At 34.9% G+C, this 23,001-nt stretch overlaps 1 protein-coding gene and 1 pseudogene across 9 annotated transcripts in view; one reads left to right on the top strand and one right to left on the bottom strand.

Moving 5' to 3' along the window:
* GABPA (GA binding protein transcription factor subunit alpha) overlaps nucleotides 1–22,724 on the top strand; it is a 37,983-nt gene extending 15,259 nt beyond the window's left edge. For all 9 annotated transcript variants that reach the window (XM_055279355.2, XM_063639362.1, XM_055279359.2 and 6 more), the window contains 6 exons: nucleotides 1,965–2,210; nucleotides 8,113–8,307; nucleotides 12,568–12,621; nucleotides 14,477–14,617; nucleotides 14,862–15,054; nucleotides 19,259–22,724. In XM_055279355.2, coding sequence (XP_055135330.1) covers nucleotides 1,965–2,210; nucleotides 8,113–8,307; nucleotides 12,568–12,621; nucleotides 14,477–14,617; nucleotides 14,862–15,054; nucleotides 19,259–19,487 — 1,058 coding nt within the window. In that variant the 3' untranslated portion in view covers nucleotides 19,488–22,724. The remainder of the gene's footprint in view (nucleotides 1–1,964; nucleotides 2,211–8,112; nucleotides 8,308–12,567; nucleotides 12,622–14,476; nucleotides 14,618–14,861; nucleotides 15,055–19,258) is intronic.
* On the bottom strand, nucleotides 13,054–13,862 carry LOC129481949 (protein LLP homolog; annotated as a pseudogene).
* Nucleotides 22,725–23,001: the final 277 nt, after the last annotated feature.

The following is a 23,001-nucleotide window of genomic DNA, read 5'->3' as shown; positions in this document are numbered from 1 at the left end:
TGAAATAATTATACAACTCACCATAATGTAGAATCAGTGGAAGCCTTGAGTTTGTTTCCCTGCAACTAGACAGTTTCATCTGGAGGTGGTGGGAGACAGTGACAGAGTATCAGGCATTAAATTCTCAGAAGGAGCACGCAACCTAGATACTTCGCATGTGCAGCTCACAATAGGGTTTGCGCTCCTATGAGAATCTAATGCTACCACTAATCTGACAGGAAGTGAAGCTGAGGCGGTAATGTGAGCAATAGGGAGCGACTGTAAATACAGATGAAACTTCATCCACTCGCCTGCCAATCACCTCCTGTTGTGTGGTCTGTGGCCTGGGGTTTGGGGACCTCTGATCTGCCTGCTTGTCCCCTCTTAACCCATTTCCAAATAGAAGGGCTTATACCAGTGATTCTAAAGCATAAATCACACCTGGAACCCTAGCTTCAAAGAAATCCAGTCAGTACAGTTTAGAACAGAGAGAAGAGTTTGTAATAGACAAAGAGTCATCCAGTCAACCTTATTCATTACAGTATTTTACTAAACTTGTATAAGTACCCGAGTTAGAAAAGAAAATTAGGAAACTGTTTTTGGTAGGTTGAATTTTAGCTTTTTAAAATTTAGAATAATTTCATCTCTGAACATATATTGTTCACAATTATGTTTCACAAACCACATTTTTCTTCAGACTCTGAAAATGGTAGTTACATACTTCTGATCCTTAATTCCCTCAGGATTGATTATTGGGAATAGGAAATAAATTAGTAGTTTTTATCTTTAAAAGCCTAGTGACCTCTTGATGCAAGTGTGTTTAAGAAGAGTTTGCTTAAAGCCATTAAAGTATGAAATTTAGATGAAGGATTAGGAAATAGATTTTAAGAAAAAATATTTTTGATTCTGATTATTTTTATCATGTATATTTGAAAAGCGATTCTCTTTAAACCACCTGAGAATGATAGTAGTAGTTTCTTGCAATACTGGTTTTCACAGAAGATCGAAGTTGAGTTGTGCTTTTTCTTTAAGCTGTACTTTGATTGAATTTTGATATAGATTGTAATAGATTCAGTAAGGAACAGAAGCAGTTATGTAATATGACAGTGTTTTAGAGCTGTCATTTTAGTCTGAGGTTATTTCATAAAGGGCTAATTCCATTTTGAATAGATAAATAAAAGTATATCTTATAGAGAGTACTGCACACGTAATGAAATAACTGCTTTTATGGCATAATTTCTTGGCTTAATTATAATTTCTGAAACACAGGTTTAAATGTGTTTTAAACTATCCAGAATTAAATCAAAATCAGAATTTTGATTTAATTCTGGGTAGTTGAGGAACCTTTGTGTCAATAAATTATTTATCTTTATTTTTATCTTTTCCGTAGGAATTACAGTTCTTAACACCTGTATACTAGGAGCTTAAAATATTCAGGATTTGGGTTTTTCTTCAGCTAATTTAAAATGAAATTTAGAATTTAATGGTAAATTTAATTTAGTAAATTTGGCATAATTTTTAACACATCTATTTTGTCCTTTAAAAAGAAAAACTGAGTCAGTAAATAATAATTTTAATTTGCTTAGAAGGATTTTTTTAAAATTCCAAGGATAGGTAGCTGCTCATTTATACTCTGCCTAGTCTAATTTTTATTTTGTTTCATATTCGTAATTTTTATTTTTATTTATTTATTTGTTTTATTGTGGTAAGAACTGGTACTTCTTTTTTTCTAGTGATGTTTATAGGTAGGGTTTGTGTGTGTGTCTTATTTTTTATAGAATTATTTTAAACTTGTAGAAAAGTTGCAAGGCTAGTAAAAGAATTATTGAATATCCTTCACCCAGATTCCCCAAATGTTAACTTTTACTACATTTGTTTTATTCGATGTGGTTTTTCTCTACCATTTGGGAACATCTAAATTATTTTTTGGTGACTTCTGTGTTTTCATGTAGATTTATCTTTTTTTTTTTTTATCCACTGTTAAGGAATTGAACCAAAGTTAAACATCCTTGAAATTGTTAAACCTGCGGACACTGTTGAGGTTGTTATTGATCCAGATGCCCACCATGCTGAATCAGAAGCACATCTTGTTGAAGAAGCTCAAGTGATAACTCTTGATGGCACAAAACACATCACAACCATTTCAGATGAAACTTCAGAACAAGTGACAAGATGGGCTGCTGCACTGGAAGGCTATAGGAAAGAACAAGAACGCCTTGGGATACCCTATGGTAATGAAATATATAATTCCATGCTGGGTAGAATAGTAGAAATTAAGCTTGACATAGAAGACACTAGGGTAAGTTATAATCTGTTTTACATGTAGAGTTATTAGGATGAATGTTGATTTTGTGTATCTCTCTTTTAATTGTAACGCACATTTAAACTCATGTGGTGGACAAATTCTGTCCTGCGTGCCGGAAATACAAAGAAGTCTAAAAAATTTCTGCTCTTAGGGTGTTGAGAGTGTAGTTGAAGAGAGAGAAGATAGATAAAAAGAGATAATTGCCATAAAAGGTAACAAGTTTTTAAACTGTCAGTAACTCTTGTAGAAGAAGCATGCTATTGGAATCTCAAAGGGATCGTAGTTGCCCTGAGGGAAAGCTGAAAAGAGTTTATTATAAATAAGATACTATTGGGCAGAGAAAGACATTTAAGACAGGAAATGTTATGTGCAAAGCTTAGACCTGGTGGTATGCATGAGTAGTGAGAAAATGGAGTGGTTAAGGAGTTATTCTGTAGCATTACAGAACTGTTTTTGATTGATGAAAATGATAATTGAAAAATGAATATGGTGGTAGTATATGCCATAAGTTGGAACAGGTAGAGACTGAGTGAAGGGAAAACAGGAGCATATTATTATAGTTGTGACTAGATGATAATGTCTACATTAGCCCAGACTCTAGGTGATTTCTTTGGGAGTAGCAAGGAAAAAGTGGATGAAAACAGTGATAGGACTGAGCAGATTGACAGATTTTATGAGGGTAGAGAGGGAAGATACAAGTATTGATCTAACTTCTCAAGCTTCATCTTGGTGACTAAAACAGTAATTTGATAAAAATTGGTTCCATCATCATTACATATGTAGTGAACACTACCGTACGCCAGGCACCATGTTAAATGCTGGGCTTAATTAAGATGGTGCACTAGGAAGAGCATGCCTTCAAAAGCCCAGTTGGGGAAGTAGAGAAGTCTGGTATAGGAAGTGTTTTTTCAAGAGAAGGTGGATAGCACTTGATTTTGATGTGGAAGTTTATATTCAGCTGGAGGTTAGCCAGAAAATGGTGTCAGTTATGTAAGATTTGGGCTGGAGACAAAGATGTTATATGAGACTCATTCCCATTGAATTTATATTTGAAGCTATAAAAGTCTACGTAGTCCCTGATGGAAAGCAAAAAATGGAAAAGAACACACAACTAAAGGCATATGCCCTAGACCCTATAAACATTTAGGGTTGGAGAAAAGGGAGACATAAATAACTGAAGAGACAGAAAGAAAGTAAGAACTTAGATGTATAGTGTCACTGAAATTGAGGGGAGAGTTTGGATGGTCAAGACTCTCAGATGCTGCCAAGAAAGTCAAAGAATGCTGACTGCTATCTATTAAATTTGATGATCAGAGGATCATTCTTAAATTTAGACAAAAGTAGAATTTTTGTAATTTTTGTGTTTTTAGTAGAAACAGGTTTTACCATGTTGGCCAGGCTGGTCTCAAACTCCTGGCCTCAAGTGACCCACCTGCCTCAGCCTCCCAAAGTGCTGAGATTACAGGCGTGAGCTGTAATTGTCTCACTTTAGGCCAGACAAAACAGAATTATAAGAAATAGATATCTTAGAAATGGGGGCAGATGAGGAAGAATGCTGGGGTAACAAATAATAATATTGATCATCCAAGAGTTGGTGGGGACCTGAGCATATTTGTGAATGAAACAGTATTGTCGGGTTTTTGTCCTTTTTTTATTTTTGATTTTTAGAGACAAGGTTGTACCTGGGGAGCAGGGCTGATGACAGAAAGGCTGTATTGTGGAACCGCTGTTTCCCTGGGACACTGTTTTCTCTCTTTAAACCAAACCTAAAAGATACACAATAAATGAGAGAGCTTACCCACGGAACTGAAAGAGAGCTATGGAACCAGACAGCTAATGTAGCATTTCAGTCTGTCCCTCCACTGCCCAGTACTGTAGCCACTAATCACATGTGAGCACTTGAAGTGTCTCTGGTCAAAATTAAGATGGGTTGTAAATGTAAAATACCCATTAAAAGAAAAAGTATAAAATCTTTTCTAATTTTTTATATTAATTACCGGTTGAAATAACATTTGGAACATTAAGTTAAAATAAATTCATTATTAAGATGTATTTGACCAACTTTTTAAATGTAACTATTAGAAAATTTAAAATTACATACTGGTCTGCATTATATTTCTGTTGGACAGCCCTGATCTTGATAATTGTAGCCTTCAGTTCTGGATGTTCTTACTGCATTATTTGGATAAATACCTGTATTCTTTTTGCTGGAACTCCTGTTGAATCTCTTGAGTTGATCTGCTGCATCATTTTTCGTGTTTATTTTTCATCTTACCTGTCTGCACTACTTTCTGCCAGATTTTCTTGTCTTTATGATATAACCTATCTGATTTTTAATTTACAAGGGCTCTTCATTTTTGTTTGTTCCTTTCTGTAGCATTCTGATCTTATATTGCCAATATCGTGTTTTCTCCTACTTCTCTTGAGTATATTGATTATAGTTTTTTTTTTTAACTTTTAGAAAGCTTTATCGTGGTATTTCTGTTTCCTGTGGATTCTGTTTTTCTTGTGGTTTTTGTTTGTGTTGTTTTTAACCTCTCCCAAATATCTAATTATTTTTGCCCATCTTTTCACATTTAAGAATTAATCACTTTAGGCCAGGCACAGTGGCTCACGCCTGTAATCTCAGCGCTTTGGGAGGCTGAGGCAGGTGGGTCACTTGAGGCCAGGAGTTTGAGACCAGCCTGGCCAACATGGTAAAACCTGTTTCTACTAAAAACACAAAAATTAGCTGGGCGTGATGATACATGCCTGTAATCCCAGCTACCTGGGAGGCTGAGGCACAAGAATCTCTTGAACCTGGGAGGCGGACGTTGCAGTAAGCCGAAATTGCACCACTGCATTCCAGCCTGGGCAACACAGTGGGACTCCATCTTGAAAGAAAAAAAATAAGAGTAGATAACTTTAAAACTAATTAATCCGAAGTTCTGAAGGATTTGATAACTGTATGCTGATAAAATGAGGCATTGACTATTTCATTAAAAGAATTTCAGGCCAGGTGTGGTGGCTCATGCCTATAATCCCAGCAGGTTGGGAGGCTGAGGTGGGAGGGTTTCTTGAGGCCAGGAGTTTGAGACCAGCCTGGGCCATCTATATAGCCAGACTGTCTCCAAAAAAAAAAGAGCTGGGCATAGTGGCATACACCAATATCCTAGGAGGCTAAGTTGGGAAAATTGCTTGAGCTCTGGAGTTTGAGGCTATAGAGAGCTTTGATGGCACCACTATACTCCAGCCTGGGTGGCAAAGCAAGACTGTCTTTAAAAAAAAAAAAAAAAAAACAGGCAAAGAAAAGAGTTTCAAACGTATCAATATTTATAGATCTTTTTGCAGATACCTGTCAGCAGTAGAAGATGGGGTGAGCATTTGGGATAGGTGTGTATGTGAATACTGTGTTCTGGAACTGGAAAAGGAAGTGGAGCAGGGAGGAGGTAGAGACGGTCTCACTCTTCAGTTTATAGGGTTTTATTACTGGGAATTGTTCTCTCGGTGTCTGTTCATTTCGTGTCTCTCCCCATCTATTAATAAATGTTTTCCCGGTTTCCACATGTGTGGGGTGCACTCATTTGACTGGCCCCCCAAATGAAAGAGAGACCCTGGAGGTTCTAACCACACCATCTACTTTAAATCAGTCTCCTCATTTTCAGCTTTAAGCCTCTGTTGCTACTCAGAACCACCATGACTTGAACCAGTGAAGGGGGTTCTGCAGGCAGGAATTCTCTCACTTCTTACTGGCATCCTCCTTGGCAAACATTTTAGGTCATAGTTTTCCCCTCCTCTGCCAAATCGATTACCACTCTGCTTATTGTCTTCAAAACATTAGATTAAATCTTTCATCCATGCCTGTCACTTTGTACTCAGGTTCCTATGATTTTGCATCTTTTAAAAATTCCTTTACTGTTGTTTTACAACAGTTGTTTTACAACAGTAAAGGAATTTTTAGAGTCTTAGAGAAAGGAGGCAGAACATGGGTGGACAATTAGTTATGTTAAACCAGAAATACTGATATTTGAGAAAACAAATCAGACAAATTATATTTTTCCCTGAGTTTTTTTTTAATTTTTATGTAAAATTAGCTTTCTTTTTCTTTTAAAAGAGGTGTGATTCAGGATAGCTTTTCTATTTAACTCTGCTTCTGTTGTTTTCAAGTAGTATAGTACTCACAGATAAGGCAACTTTCTTTTTCAGTTCTTGTCGACTTTTACCTGGGCCTTCTCCTGTTTCCTTTTCCTTGGTGTCCCTCTGCTGCTCACTTCTAGTTCCACTCTGCCAGTTTCTCCTTACTGTGGGCCATTCTCCTGAAAGTGATTCTTGGCTCAGTTTAAAAAATAGCCAGGTGCTACATTGCTTCAGCCCTTTAAATCTTAACACACACTGCGGCCATTGGATTGAGCAAATCTGCTTTTTAGCGTTGCTTTCATCTTGTCCTGTTGTACTTCGAATGCATGCTTCTTGGCTGTGCTCAGGTTTTCCCCTGATCAGAGTGGGTCACCTTTACCTTGCTTCCCTTTGCTTTCTCCTGCACACAAGCTAAGACCATGGAAGTCTTATAGCCGTTATTGCTTTGTCTTTACCCTCTTGTATCTTGAGGTCCATGAAGATATCTTGTCACCTGGTTTTATGTAAATGTTCGTGGGTTTTTGGTTTTGTTCTCCAGTCACTTTTTTATGTTTATGTGTACATTCAGAAAAATTAAAAAACTTTGCCACCATCTTCCTAGAATCCTCCCTTCTTTGTGGAAAAATTTAAAAATATATATTCTGTGGCTATTAATCCTGTATTCTTAGAATGCTTGCTTTTGCCTTTTGAGGCTAGGGCACCTCTGTTCCTTTAGTCTCAAATGGAATAGTTTCAGTTTCAATAGCACTTTGCCTCTTTGAAGAACTTTTATAAAATTCTTATGTTTGATTTATTTTCACTATAATTTGCCCTGGATACCTAAATGTTATTTTTTTTCTACTTTTCTTATTGAATAGCATTTGTTTATTGGGTATATAACCAATATTATTTGAATAGATCATCTTCTTAAAGCGGGAGTACCAGAACCAAAACTAAAACTTACACAGATAGAATGCTCTATTAGGTGCAGGTAATACAGCAATGTAATATTTATAGATATTGGCCATATTTTTTTATTTATGAATTCAATTAGATAATAAATGATAGGGAAAAGGAAATTCTTTGGATATACTCTTTAAGATTAAACAAGTGTATGAGCAAGGCACTGTTAGGTTCTAAAGACAGAATGGTTTACAAGACACATTTCGTGTATTTCTTAGTGTGTTGTGAGGGGACAGCTGAGTAAAACAGGTAATTACCATGTTTATTTATTTATTGGAAATGCATCATAAGGGTAAATGCAGGAGCAGCCAGCTTTTTACAGGAAGGAAAAGGGAGGAAAAAGGATATGGTTCATATTTTGGAGAATAAAGCTAGCTTCCTAGAATCCCCTTTTGATTTTTTTTCAATGCAGCTGCAAATTTTTTTAAACTTGGATAATTTACTTTATTCTCTCCAGAATAATCTCATATTTCATTCTTTCATTTGGCCCACTGGAGAGCAGTTTTGCATTTTGTTTTTCTTGATAGAGTTCCAACTGAGGTTGAACCAAGTGACTGCATCAGAAATTTAGATTAAGAAATTGGAAAGGAGCTGAGGAGAAAATTACAGCATAATTTTTTTTGTTTTTTTTTTGCTTCATATAATAAGTTTACCTCACATACTTGGGGAAAGAAAACATCTGTGTGTATGTGTGTTTTTTGACAAGTTAACTGTAAATTTACACAGTATCTAAAATGGAACTAGGCTAAAGTGAATATTTTTCTTTCTAGATCCCATACAGTGGTCCACAGACCAAGTCCTGCATTGGGTGGTTTGGGTAATGAAGGAATTCAGCATGACCGATATAGACCTCACCACACTCAACATTTCGGGGAGAGAATTATGTAGTCTCAACCAAGAAGATTTTTTTCAGCGGGTTCCTCGGGGAGAAATTCTCTGGAGTCATCTGGAACTTCTCCGAAAATGTATAAAATTACATTATTTCTTTACATTGTAATTTAAACATAATTTTATTTCCTTATAACTTTGTTTTCATCTTGTTTATTGATAATGATAAGTAATAAGCAATAATAATTAACATTTATTTACTGTATAATGCTATGCTGAAAGCTCTGTATGTTATTTAATTCCTATAGTAACACCACAAGTCATTACTTTGCTTATTTTTTAGATAGGAAAGTGAGGCTTTGAGGGCCCCATAAAGTCACAGCTAGGAAGTGGTAGAGCCAGGATTCAAGCCCAGGCTAACATTAGAATCCAAGTTCTTAAATCAGATGCTGTGCCCTACACTTAGCCCTCTTCATGTATTCCATTTGTTGCCTTCTGTTTGATCAGCTTTTACATTTACTACTCATCTAGAAACGGAAGAGATCATTTGTTTACAGGTGGCTTCCTTCCCATTCTCTTTATTATTGATGAGATTAAATCTTTTTTCAAGTCTTTACTATTAATTGAATAGAATCTTAAGAGGCAAGGAAGTGTATGTAGCCACCTTTTGGAATTGGAAGCCACTAGTTATAAGTTTTTCCACTTGTAACTTATAAGGCTTCAGACATTATTATGATTAAGTGACCATATAAAGAAATTGGATGAGGCGGGCAGATCACTTGAGGTTAGAAGTTCGAAACCAGCCTGGCCAACATGGTGAAACCCCATCTCCACTAAAAATACAAAAAATAGGCGGACAAGGTGGTGTGTGCCTGTAGTCCCACCTACGTGGGAGGTTGAGGCGAGAGGATAGCCTGAACCTGAAAGGCGGAGGTCGCGGTGAGCTGAGACTGCACCACTACACTCCAGCATGGGTGACAGAGCAAGAGTCTCAGTTGGGAAAAAAAAAAAAGAGAGAGAAGTTTGGAAACTACTTGGCTGTCCAAGAAAACAAGGCACAAATGTAAATTATTTTTGCTTGAATTTTAATCCATCTTATATTTCAGTCACTGTTAAGACACCGAAAGCAACACATTCCTTGACAGTTTTGCATATCAGAAATGCTAGCCAGACCCACATATTTTTCAGAACACATGAATACAACATACTCTGACTTTGCTTTTGTATCAGTTATGGATGAAAATGTTAATGATAGCATTTTGTTCTATTATATACCCAATAAGGGGAGAGCTCTGGTGGAGGGATTTTCCACCTTAATTCAGTGCTTGCAGTTTTCATTCAAGGTGCTTTCTCTGGCCAGGTGCAGTGGCTCACTCCTGTAAGCCCAGCACTTTGGGAGTCTGGGGTGGGCGGATCACTTGAGATCAGGAGTTGAAAGTGCTTTCTCTGCTGGTGAATAAGAAATGAGCTCTGGAGAGAGGCATTTCTTAATTGTTTATAATTTTATTCTTGTAAGGATTCTCCTAGATGTTTTTTTTTAAGTATCTATGATACTAAAAGACTTAGTACATTCATTGTATTTGCAGCATTTATTTCCAGTTTCCATTCTTACTAGATAAGTAAGTTAAATGTCCTGGTTGAAGCTTTGTCCATGGTTTCACAGATTTCCTTCCCTGCAGAGGTTTTGAAATGAGTAAGGTAAATTCTGAATTGTGAAACATGTGAGTCATGTTTATTGAAACACTTTCTTGTAAGAAATCTCAAGAACACAACAAAGATAGTGCATAGATGATAGTTTCATTTTTCCCAAATCCGCATTTTTTCCAGTCTCTCCCAGGTCAGCTGTTTGTTGTGGCTGTCTGTTTCTGGTTCTCTTACTGCTTCTCAAACTTTAAAGCTTATTCATAGGCTTTTCCCAAGAACAGAAGTCAAAGGTGTCTTGTATATCTTTCCATTTCCATGCAGTTGAATGAGTCTTCCTCAGAAAAGCTCTGCTCTGGAACCATTGCTTTGTCTTTTAAAGCAACAAAGTCCCACAGCCTAGATGAGTGTCTCACGGAATTTCTTGGTGATCCAGCCATGGTTCTTCACTCTGCCCGGGTAGGGAAATCCCATCTGCCTTGGAAATCTAGTGCTCAGTTCAGAATTGGAAGATGGGCAGGATGATGTGTAAGGGTATTTCTAACAGACTTTCTAGAATTCACAAGTCTTACTTCTCAGAACAGGGTTTTTTGAGTGCAGTGCAGTACTCTGGTCCCTTCTGTAGAGAGAAGTCTGCAGCCTATCTGTGAAGGGCACTGATTCTGGGACAGAACTGTTAATAACCCAGCCTCTATTATCCATCCTCAGTGATCTCCCAAGAAGCAGCAGTATTGAAGAGGTAGAGCTCCTTCTTCAGATATTTGTATGAGATTATTCACCTGAGCCGCCACCTGCCTGCAGTCCCCCCTATGTTGAAACTTCATCCAAGTCCTACTATACATGGGAGGATAATTAGGAAATGTTCCAGTACTACCAGTTCCATGATGTCCTTCTCAGTGTGAATCTCTGTCTTCTGTCACCAAAGGCAAAGGAAGTTCTCAGTTTGCTAAGGGTTTTCTTTAGGAAAAATAATTGTTTTATTCCTGTAGTGTCTAATGTTTCTTCATAAAATGGCTCCATATCCCCCAGGGCTTTGCCTCTCAAGACTGCTTCCTTTGTGCATAGCAAGGATTTGGGAGTTTCAGGGAGGAATATGATATTCAGAGTGCCTGTACTCTGAAGAGATTGGTCTTGGACCAGTCTTTCAAAAACTTTTTTTTTTTTTCCCCTGTGGTCTGCCTTCTATCTTGAGAGTTTCCAGGAAACAGACCAAACTCCAATCTGAGAATTAGGACTTAGAAGGTGATTTTACAAGTCGATGACGCCTGTGCTGTGTGATGGTGACACTTTCGTTTGCCTCTTTTGAGGCTAGGTTCCTTTAGTCTCAAACGGTTCCTCTTTGAGGAACTTTTATAAAATTCTGAGGAAAATTTACTACAAACATAAGGTACGCATTTTTTTTTATCAAGAGAGACCACAGTTCTGGAGGAGAATGCTCAGGAGTCTGGATAAAACAGTGAGGTTATCAGTTGACTGAAAAAGTAACTGTTTTGTGCACATGTTTCTTTAATCCTCACAATAACCTCATGAGGCAGTAAGTATAGGTGTCTAATTTAAACATGAAGAAGTTAATGTTGAAAGAGGTTGGTAATTTTACCAAAGTCATATAGTCAGTAAGAGCTAAGAACTGAATCCAGATCTGTCTGAAGCCAGCCCCATGTAATTGTTAAGTCCTCAGTCTTAGGACCCTCAAAGCTCCCATCTGATAGGATTCTGACCTCTTTTTACTTCCCCAACCTTTTCCAGCTCTGCTGGAAGGGTTTTCTTTAGGAAAAATAATTGTTTTATTCCTGTAGTGTCTAATGTTTCTTCATAAAATGGCTCCATATCCCCCAGGGCTTTGCCTCTCAAGACTGCTTCCTTTGTGCGTAGCAAGGATTTGGGGGTTTCAGGGAGGAATATGATATTCAGAGTGCCTGTACTCTGAAGAAGTGTCTGGAACTGGATTCTGGCAAGGCACCCTTAGCAGAGTCTTCTTGGGAGCCCAGGCCTCAGTATCCAGAATGATTGCTGGAGGGTATAGTTTCAATTTCGAGAGAGGCATGCAATTTGTGATGGGCACAAAGTAGGCTGAAGTAATAGAGACTGGGATGTGCAGTACTTGTGAGAGGTAAAGAATAACATCTAAGTAGGGAATAGCAACAGATAAGTAATGAATGGTTCTGTAAAGGCTTATCTTAGGACCTTTATAGTATTTTTATTTTGGGAACTATATTTTTGAATGTGAAATTATTTAGTTTAATTGAGACATTTAGGACTGCTACAATTGTATTGAAAATCTGCTGTCTTTAAGTAGAAGCATTATAAAGCTTAAGCAGCTTTAGTCAAAAGTGGATGTTATAACAGATAATGGGAAGGAGGTCTTTTTGGTGGAGGTATGTACCTAAATAATTTTATTTTGGTGTATATTTTATCTTTGATCTGATCTTGAAGATTTCCATATTTTTACATGGCTTTATGTGGATTTCAATACAAATATTTACATTTAGAAAACCATAGTTCTCTGCAGAACTTTACTGAACACTAAAAGACATTGGAGCTTTTCCCTGTGTTACTTCTCTTAAAGATATCTTTTCCTTTCAAAGTGACTATCAAATATTTTTAAGGTTTTTATGCCAGTAAGTTTCAGTTCAGTGTTTTGGTTTTAATTGTAGAGTTATTTTTAAAAGAACCATGTTTATTAAGTTGAGTTTTATTGGATTGGGGTTTTTATATTTTTGGTTTTAAATAAAAACAAAAAATTTTTGTTTTTTCAGATGTATTGGCAAGTCAAGAACAACAGATGAATGAAATAGTTACAATTGATCAACGTGAGTATTTGTACCTATATTTGCCCTTTTATTAATAAGAAATGTTTATTTGATACTGCAAGGTAATAAAAAGGAAAATTATTTAAAAAAAATTTTTTTCTACACACAAAATATCTTGTTTTGTGGAATGAAAGCTTGACACAAGTACTTTATAAGATCCACTCGTGTTTTTAAATGATACGATTAACATAACAGCTTGCTTTGTATCTCAGTTCACTAAAATTTGTTAGGACATCATTTGTTTCATCTTTCCTGACTATTAATTACCAAGTTGTAAGAACAATTCCAACCACATTCATACCTGACAGAACTTTTATGCCTGATAATAACTGGATGTTAGGTAGCATACAATTGAAATATCAGTATAGCTTGGATACAGCAGAGAAAATATTCAAGTGTCCAAAACAAACTTGAGGAGTTACTCTGGGTTTGAAATGAAGAAAAAAGGCCAAGTTAAAATAGGAAAACAAATAGTTTTCATTTGGTGGGAGTTGCAATCGAAGTATACAGTTGTATGCATTCTAATGGATCATCTGTCCCATGTGGCATTTTCCAAGGTTTGAAGAGTCTACCAGGCCAAACCTTTCACTGCCTCCACTACTTTTGCTTGGCTTTTCCCCTTTCTTTTCTCTGGCTTTGTCTTCAGCTTTATTCTTTACCTTTGATTCATCCATATTGGGTACTGTACTTGCTAGAAGTACAGTCTAGAAGAGTCTTTTTGTCTCTCTTAATATCCATCTCCATTTTCATGTCATCTTTTCTGTCTTTTACCTCATGTTGCATTTTCTCTTGGCATGTTTGGGTTTGGGTACCACCACAGTTGCTATCTCTTAAACATCTTTCATTAAAACATTACTGTCTAGTTTGAGAATATTTTAAAGCCTGCTGAGCTCTTTTGGGGCATTTTTTTCCCCTTTTCAGCACGCATCTTTCTTTTCCACTTATGCCATAAGCTTTTAGCTATGTTTTACCTGAGATACGAACACACACGTCACAAGATCATCGCAAGCGGCTAAAATTTTTAATGAGGAATTTGAGATACACGAAGAAAGTATAACTAACACCTGTGTACATCATAAGAAGTAAAATTTTATACACCAAGTTTACCTGTTGTAGATTTCATTTTCCTCTCTCCTACCAGAGAATTGACTATCTTGAATTTTATGTTTATTACCGTCTGCATATTTTATATTTTTACCAACTACGTAACCATAAACACTGTACAGCATTGTTTTCCACATGTTTAAACATTTTCTGTAAAATGATAATACATTGTACATATTCTTTTATAACTTTTTTATCATTTGAGAATTACTCATGTTGATACTTGCAGCTGTTTCATTCATTTTCACTGCTATATTTTTTAAATGCTGCGAACAACATTGAATGAATATTTGTAAGAACATGTGTGAGATGTTCGTGTCATAGGATTTCTATCCTTTCAGCCTTACTCCAGATATTGCCAGAGTCTCAAAGTGGTGGTGTGAATTCTCATTTGTCCACATTTTCTACAATATATTTGACAGACTGTTTTTATGAACAAATGTTTTAAAAACAAACATGTTTAAATACTCTCTTTGTCTAATGTGTATGCATCACTAAGTTATTTCCAAACAAGAATACTAGCTCTTACTAAGATGCACAAACTATAATGCAAGCATTATACTTTACCATCTGAACTTTTTTGTTATTTTGTTTGAAATTGTGGATTGAGGCTTTCTGTAGTGAAGTACTTTCTTGGGGTAATTCATAGGGCATTAGTTAAATTCATAGGGCATTAGTTAATGTCTTTCAGTAATTTTTTTTTTTCTGCTTGTATTGGAAGAAAAAAAATTTCCCCTTGTCTATCTTTCAGCTGTGCAAATTATTCCAGCATCAGTGCAATCTGCTACGCCTACTACCATTAAAGTTATAAATAGTAGTGCAAAGGCAGCCAAAGTACAAAGAGCGCCGAGGATTTCAGGAGAAGACAGAAGCTCACCTGGGAACAGAACAGGTATTTTTGTATTTTCTTGTATTTATAAAATATATCTATCTAATTAGGTATATTCTGTTGTATTTTACTGTATGAAAAATGTGAATTTGGACTATCCCTCTGGCAGTATTTAGACAGCATTTCTAGAAAAACAAAAATTGTTTTTGCCATGGCTGAGATTTGAACCACGGGCCCAGTTTGTTGCCTTTGCCTTGGGCTAATCTGTAACACTATAGGTAATGCTTTGTTCCTCTTATCAATTTAGGAAACAATGGCCAAATCCAACTATGGCAGTTTTTGCTAGAACTTCTTACTGATAAGGACGCTCGAGACTGTATTTCTTGGGTTGGTGATGAAGGTGAATTTAAGCTAAATCAGCCTGAACTGGTTGCACAAAAATGGGGACAGCGTAAAAATAAGCCTACGATGAACTATGAGAAACTCAGTCGTGCATTAAGGTAAGCATTTCTTTTTTTTCTGTTATCAAGCCTTTCAAAAAAATAGTTTCTTATTCTAGATGTAAGCACTGATATGTAATGATATTAAAAACTTGTTTACGTTTTCTTTACATATTAAAAAACCTTTTTAAAAATATCTTAATAATTTTGAGGTACAGTTTTTTTACAAAATTACTCTAAGATTGTTTGTTTTTATCTGATTTGAAAGCTATAATACTCTGTCCAAAACAAAATTAATTTTTGAGGTTTTTATTATTTGCATAGGTGAATTGAGTGTTAGTTTTTAATGAGTAAGCAGAAACAGTCCTCTGTTTTTACAATTACATGCAGAATATTGACCCATTTTCTGCACAATCTGCCTAAATCTGGATATCCAATCTTTACATTGATACAAACTCTCCTTAAGTAGTGTAAGGTTTTTTGACAGAAATTAGTATCAGAAATTATGCCTACTACAGTGATGGAAATTCAACAGGTACATTTAAGTATCTGAGAAGAAGGATATGTAAGAATATCACGGAATTATGTCTGATTTTTTGGGAGATTGAATATAGTAAAGTAGTTCTGCAATTCACAAGTTTTTCTAAATAGCATGCTTTTACTGCTTCTTCATGTTTCACTTGGCCATTTTCACACTGAAAGATTATAATTTAGCTCACACACACACTCTCCCTTCGCCTTTCCATCCCCTCATCTCAATATCCCAATATAATTATATGGAAATTTTGGTTCAGCGAGTATTCATTGTTACCGTATTATGGCCATGTAATTATTATTACATAGTTGACCATGATTATTTTTCTTTTCCTGAATGACCTTTTGTTTCTCAGAGTTCATGAGTACCTAAAATGTTTAGTTTTCAATATGCTTATCCTTTATCATTCAGTCTCAAACACATTGCCAACTGTCTAAAGATTCTTTGTGTATAATCATAATTAAAGCTACCATTTTTGAGAGTTGATACAGATTGTATACATACAAGTCCCCTCAAAATTACAGGTAAATTGTTAGAGTTAATAATTAAGATGTCAGTTCCCCCCCAGATTGATCTAAGTTTCAGTGCAGCTACTTAGTTTGATTTGAAAAATCAAACTAAGTTTTTCATAGAACTTGAAAAGATAATTGTAAAATTTACATGGGACTATAAAGTACCATTGTAGTCAGGACACCTGAAGATTAGTAAAATGGAAAGACTTGTCCCACAGGATATTGAGACTGACTCTAAAGTTACAGTAATAAGACAGTTATGCTATTTGCTCAAGACAGATAGGCCATACAGTAGAATAGGGAGCCAAAATAGAACCAGGAATACGTATGCATTTGATTTAAAGAAATGGCAGTGGGGAGAAAACATGAGGAAACGACCTGCTTTTCAATCGTCAGTGCTGGGATAATTTAGTCTCCATGTCGGGAAAAGTAGAAGTTGACCTCTTCCTTATGCCGTACCAAAAATCAATTCCTTGTAGCTTGTAGCTCTACATGTAAAAAGTAAAATAGAAAAGGATCTAGAAATACTTTCATAACTTCTGGTGGTAGGGAGACATTTAAACAGAATCAAAAGGACTAATTCTAAAGGGAAAGATCAATAAATTGGACTATATTTAAATTAGGAGCTTCTGTTCGTTGAAAGCCTTATTAAGAGAGCCACACATGTCTGACAGAAGTATCTAGAATATCTAACCAATTCTTACGAATCAATTTTTTAATGAGCAAGAGACTTGAATAGACACCTCAGGCTAGAGATTATCCAAATGGCCAATGAATATATGCAAAGGTGTACAGCCTCATTAGTATTCAGAGTAATGCAATTGAAAACCATAATTAAATGGTACAACACACACCCTAGAGTGGCTACAATTTAAAAGATTGCCAGAACTAAGCTCTGTTGAGGATATGGAGCAATGGGAATGCTTCTACCCTTTTGATAGGAATGTAAATTGTAACAGTTGCTCCCCTAAGCAACTGTTTCGTATATATCAAACAGAAGTGTACTTGTATGCCCATACACATGTTCGTAGCAGATTATTTATAACATCCAAACTCCAGAAACAACCAGATATCTATCAACAGTAGAGTGAATAAATCATTTATGGTATATTCATACAAGAATACCTTGCATTCTTGAAAACTAAGCTCCTGCTACAAACCATGACCAGTGAACCTCACAAACATAATGTTCAGTGACGGAATCCAGACCCAGAAGACCAAATCCTGTATGATTACATTTATTAAGTTCAAAAAACAGGAAAATTAAATTTCAGTATTTAGGGATGCATGTTTGGGTGATAAAAATATAAAGAAAAAGCAGTGAAATTACTGTGATGATACAGGCTTGTGTTTACCTTTTACAGCCAGGATTTGGGGAATGATTGTGGGGGGACTTAAAGGGGATTCTAGATGCTGGCAGTGTTCTGTTTCTTGACTTGAGTGATACTTAACAGGTGAATGAATGTTCACTTTGTAATAAATCACTGAACTGTTCAATTCTGTGTCCTTTTGTTTGTGTGATATATTTGCAATTAAAAAGCTTAAAAAAATACAAGTTTAAAAAAAAAGAGGGAAGAAATCATATCCATGAAATACAGGTATCGTGTATCTTTCTAGTTTCTTCATTTTAGGGAGGGAACAAGTGGAATAAATGCTACTATATACAGTTGTGTGATGCATCTGCTAGATCAAAAGAAGTATTCAGTAAAATTCAAATTTATGTGTGTATATTCTGTCACCTCTTACCAAGAAATATGATTATGCCAACTCCGTTTTCCTCCTAGAATTATAAAACCTCTTTCCTTTTCCATTTTCCTTTTTTCCCCACGTATAGTCTTACATATTAATACAGAAATTTTTTAAAGCAATTGAAATGCCTACAGCATTTTTAACTGGATGGCAAGGAATTGTTGGTTTGTGAGCTGAAATCCAAATTCTGTACTAATGTAATTGACATAAATGGAAACTACAAGACTGCCCAATGTGTTATATCTCTCACTGGGAAATCAAACATAACTATTTTTCTTTTGCTATTCTGGAATTAGGGAAAGATGACAATTTCCTGTATATAGGTCAGTCCTTTCATTAATAGACTCCTGATTAAGCCAGGTGACTTTTATCCTGCTAAATGTGATAGGTTATATCACTGGTACTTTTGCAAATAGTTGTTTCTTTTGTAATAGCCCTTTGTCAGTGGGCAGTGCAATTGTAAAATAAGGGCTTTGCAATCTGCCAGTCGTGGAAAGAGCTTGACTTGCCTCTTTTTCCTGTTGTTGGAATTAGCAGTACATAGTGTTTGTTTAAATAAAGTCTGTTTTCCAAAGGAAACATAAATCCAGCTCCGTTTGCCTCTCTATAGAATGCAGCAGTAAACTAGATTTCTAGAATGATTGCTGGAACTCTGCTTGTGTACGTTTAGAAACATTGTCTCTTTACAATGTCCTTTACCTGTTTTTCTGTATCCTCTGTTTCTTTTAGACCTTTTCCTTAGACTTAAAGCTCCCTATTGGGCTTGGATAATTTGTCTGAAATTTAGAAAGCGTTTACATAGTGAAATAATAAAGATGAAGACATGACTTCATCATATAGGATTCTTTACAAGACAGAAAAGAAGTGGAATATATGTATTAATTTTTTTCATATTATTGATTTTTATTAACATAGCTTATATTTTGTAGAGGGCTGTGTGCCAGTCATTGTATACTAAGCACTTTACAAAGATTATCCCTTTAATCCTCAACAATGATATGAGGGTATAAGCACTGTTAACCTCACTTTATAGATGAGGAATAAAAGCTTTGAGAAAATATGACTCCTGTGGTCTCAAAAATGTTAGGTTTTGAATCTTGGCTTTTTGACTCCAGAGCTTTTGTTCTTAGGCTCTTCTACTGCTCTCAAGGTTTTTTGTTTTGTTTAATAATTATTTTTAAACAAAGTTTTATCCTAATTGTTGAAAATATGTTTTGAAAGTTTCATGTATAGAGTTTTGGAGTAGTGAGCATTGAAATTTGGAGTAGTGAGCAGTGAAGCAGTAAATAATGTGTGGATGTCTCATTTGATAGTAGCATTAAGTAGTCTATATAGCTTCAATATTAATTGCTATTGTGGTGGATGCAGTACTCTACTAGGCTTCTGCTTACGGAATAGTCTGTAAATTATTGTAAGAAGTCTCATTTATTTTTTCTGAAGTCTCTAATTTTTTTTTCTCTTTTTAAAGATATTATTATGATGGGGACATGATTTGTAAAGTTCAAGGCAAGAGATTTGTGTACAAGTTTGTCTGTGACTTGAAGACTCTTATTGGATACAGTGCAGCAGAGTTGAACCGTTTGGTCACAGAATGTGAACAGAAGAAACTTGCAAAGATGCAGCTCCATGGAATTGCCCAGCCAGTCACAGCAGTAGCTCTGGCTACTGCTTCTCTGCAAACAGAAAAGGATAATTGAGCCCCAGGACATTCTGGGACTCCAGAGTCTTTCTTAAAATGTTTAGAGCAAGTATAGCTCTTACCTTTATTACCGAATTTGAATCTTCTTTTATTTCTAGGCTGTACAGTCTGATGCATGATTTTTTTATAAATATTTCATACTCTTGTGAATTTGGATCTTTTTACTTTGAGCATATATTTTAGAATATGTGTATGTTAAAGGATCTCCACAATGTCTGCAGTGTGAAGGCAGGTTCATTGTGGAATAGTTTGTTAACAGTCAGGAAAGCTAAACTGGTCAGTATTAATGTGTAGCCCTATGAAAAATAGCCAGTAGTATCTGAAAATGAAAAATAAATGAAGTATCTCTAGGAAACAGTCTGGCTTAACTATTTTTGAAAATATAACTGTTTCCCCTCTCTGCTGCTTTAGATGTTGCTTTACATAGATCCAGAAAATGGAATTTCTCAGCTAAAGCATGTGTGCCTGTTTCATCTAATCAAGCAGAGCTAAAATGTTCATACCGAATAAATTTATATTAATAAATTACTAAACTAAGAATATCAGGTTATTTATATATTTGCAAGCAAAGGACAGTAAGAAGTTGACTGGCAAAAGAGCAGTGCTGAGGGAGGAGATCCAGGTTTAAATCTGGCTTATTAACTCAAGCCAATTTTAAGGATTTTCTGTATAGATTATTCATGTCAGACCAAGAATTTAAATTATTTTGAGAGAGGCATTTAATTCTAATAAACCAGCTGTTACAAAAATTATAAAATGATCTCTGTTTTTCCTGTCAGAGATTTTAAAAACTGAAAAGGTATACCTCAACCCAAAAATAAAGGTTTGGTTTGGTTTGTTATGGCTTCCTTTTTTAAAAAATTACCCTGTAGTGCCAGTTTATTATGCAAAGCAGCTTATATTCCTCTGTTTCTGATAAAATGAAGACTTTAAATCAGTCAGCAGTACTTTACCTTTCAAGGCATTAGTAAATTACTTGCAAATAGTTTTAAAAGGAAAATTCGACCTCTGTTGTAGGCAGTCTTCTCTTTAAGACAATACTTTTCCACCTTTTTTTCCTTTTCCATATTATATATGTGTATTCATATATCTATATACATATTCAGTTGATCATTTTATAAACATATATGAAGGCATAAAGATATACAGAAGAAAAATTAACTCATTTTAAGATTCAAATTAAATAATTGCTGCATATATGACATTCCTTACATAAGCGAACACTAAACAAAAATGGCTAGAAATGTCTTTTTCTTTCTTTTCTCTTTTTGTTGTTTTAAGGTATTAAGCACGAATTATTACATGAGACTGGCAGATAGCTATTAATCCTCTTACAGATTTGAGAAAGTTGATTCTCACATATTTATGCACCTTCTCCTTCATTGTTTTCTTTAAATCTGTCCCCTTAAAAAGCTTCTTAAGAGCTCAGTTAATGCTTTTGACTTAACTAGGAGAAAAAGGCATGATAATACAGGCAAGATGGCATTGTTAGCAATTCTGGTAGTGGTTTGGAATGAATCATAAGAGGCAGGGATCTTAAAGACAAGGAAGAGAGGAGAGAGAGGAGGGATCTTTGATCTCTTTGGTAATCTTAACGCATAATTTTACTACAACATGTTCTCTTAATTCATTTAGATTATTATATTAAGCTCTTTCTACAGTTGATATCTGAGCAGAGTAAGATTCGTATTTCCATTTTTACTGTTTTGAAAGAGAATATATGGACAGATTATTAGTACAATTTGGGCACTGTGGTTGTAAGAGTATCTGAGTACAATAACAATATGAAATAATATACAGAAGCTCTAGCATCAGATAACAAATAGAAAGTTTTTGCACCATCCTCTTACGGCCTAGGGAGTTGACAAGTTGCTTGTACTTTTTAAAAAATAATAAAGTATACCCTTCTGGTATATCATCAAGAGCTTAAGAATCTTGGCTTTCATATTTAAAATGCTTTTGGGGAGACATAGATTAAAATTTTAGCCAAGATGACAGACATGTCTCAATTGTATATGTGTGTGTATGTTTTTAAAGCTAGAAACATAAGTTTTAGATCCCTAGAATGAAAATTTTTTTCTCATCTATGCAATTCCCATATGGTTTTTTAAAAAATCATATTTTATTCATTTTCTCCCTTTAGCAATTTTCATTTTATTTCTCATAATTTGAACAGAGACAGTTCTCATACATGATCAGATGCTTTTTTTTTCTTCTTGCCATCATTTATGTATGACATAGGTAAAGTAATATGACTAATTTCTCCAGTTGATTCAAGAAACTCATTACTTTGCCTCAAATTATATGTAAAATATTTGTTTTACTTAGGTTACAGTTATCAGAAAGCCAGGTAGTTTTTTTCTTCTATTAAAATATATTGTGAAAGAAAATAAAATTTATGCTATTCATTCTTTGCTTTGTTTTTATAAATGAATTTTTCATAGAATTTACAGTATATTCAAAGGAAGAAAGATAAAATTATTGGTCATTTGTACCTTAGAAGTACAAGAATTTAAGTAAAAGAAATGTTCATTTTTGTTTTAAAACTTGTTTTCCATGTGAAGTTTTCATTGAGCCAACTTTCATACATATCTCGCTAGCCTAAAGTCTAAATATTTGTGTTGGCATCAGAAAAACAAATTAGGCAGAATTGCTGTGTGTGGTTGTTCTTCAGATAAATTGACTGATCACATTTATTTTTGTATCAGTCTATGTCATTTAATTAGGAAAAATTGTTTAGTTGTTTTCTCCCCTGATTAATGGTGATACTCAAATATGATACAAAAAGAATTGTACCACCAAATATTTTTGTGAGGTCTGCTGTTTTCCATATTCATTTTATGCTACTGCCTTTAAGAAAGAACCAGTGTATCCTTGAAATAGCACAAAAATGTTTTAAAATTCATAATTGCAAAACAAATCTGTGACTAACTTAATGTCTTCAGATCTAAAGGGTATAAAAATATTGATACTTCAATATTTCACTTGCTGCCAGAAAAAACAAAATTCTCAATCTTTTGTAAATGGGAGGAGGACTTTTGCATACATTTTTACTCTTTAAATAACGACAACAACACTTATACTGTCATAATAACAATTATGTATTTCTTTGTGGTTTTAATTTTTTTTGTAATTTTACATAAAACAGTTATTTTCTATTTTTACGCAGATAAAAAATATTTGTGCATAAAATGTAAAAATAGTAAAATGAGAAAAATAAAACTATTATACAGTATGTTTCTGTGTTGCTTAAAAGTTTTTTTTCCTAAAAACAAAATCTTAAATCCCCAGGATATTTTGTTGGATAGTAATCTGACAGTCCACTTATGATACGTTGTACATAGGATTCCTATGCATTTTTTAACTTAAAAGCTGTCAATTTGGGAAGAACATATTTCACTTAACTAAAATTAGTAGGTTGATCTCTTTAAGGAAATTAATGAAATTCCATCTACAAAGCCAAATTGTTTTAGAATAGTAACAGATGAAGCTGTCAGAAGGCAAGCTGATGA

The sequence above is a fragment of the Symphalangus syndactylus genome, chromosome 5 (genome assembly GCF_028878055.3).
Source record: "Symphalangus syndactylus isolate Jambi chromosome 5, NHGRI_mSymSyn1-v2.1_pri, whole genome shotgun sequence".
NCBI classification, from domain to species: Eukaryota; Metazoa; Chordata; class Mammalia; order Primates; family Hylobatidae; genus Symphalangus; species Symphalangus syndactylus.
The sequence above is the reverse complement of the archived record's forward strand: the minus strand, read 5'-3'. Positions and strand labels throughout refer to the sequence as shown.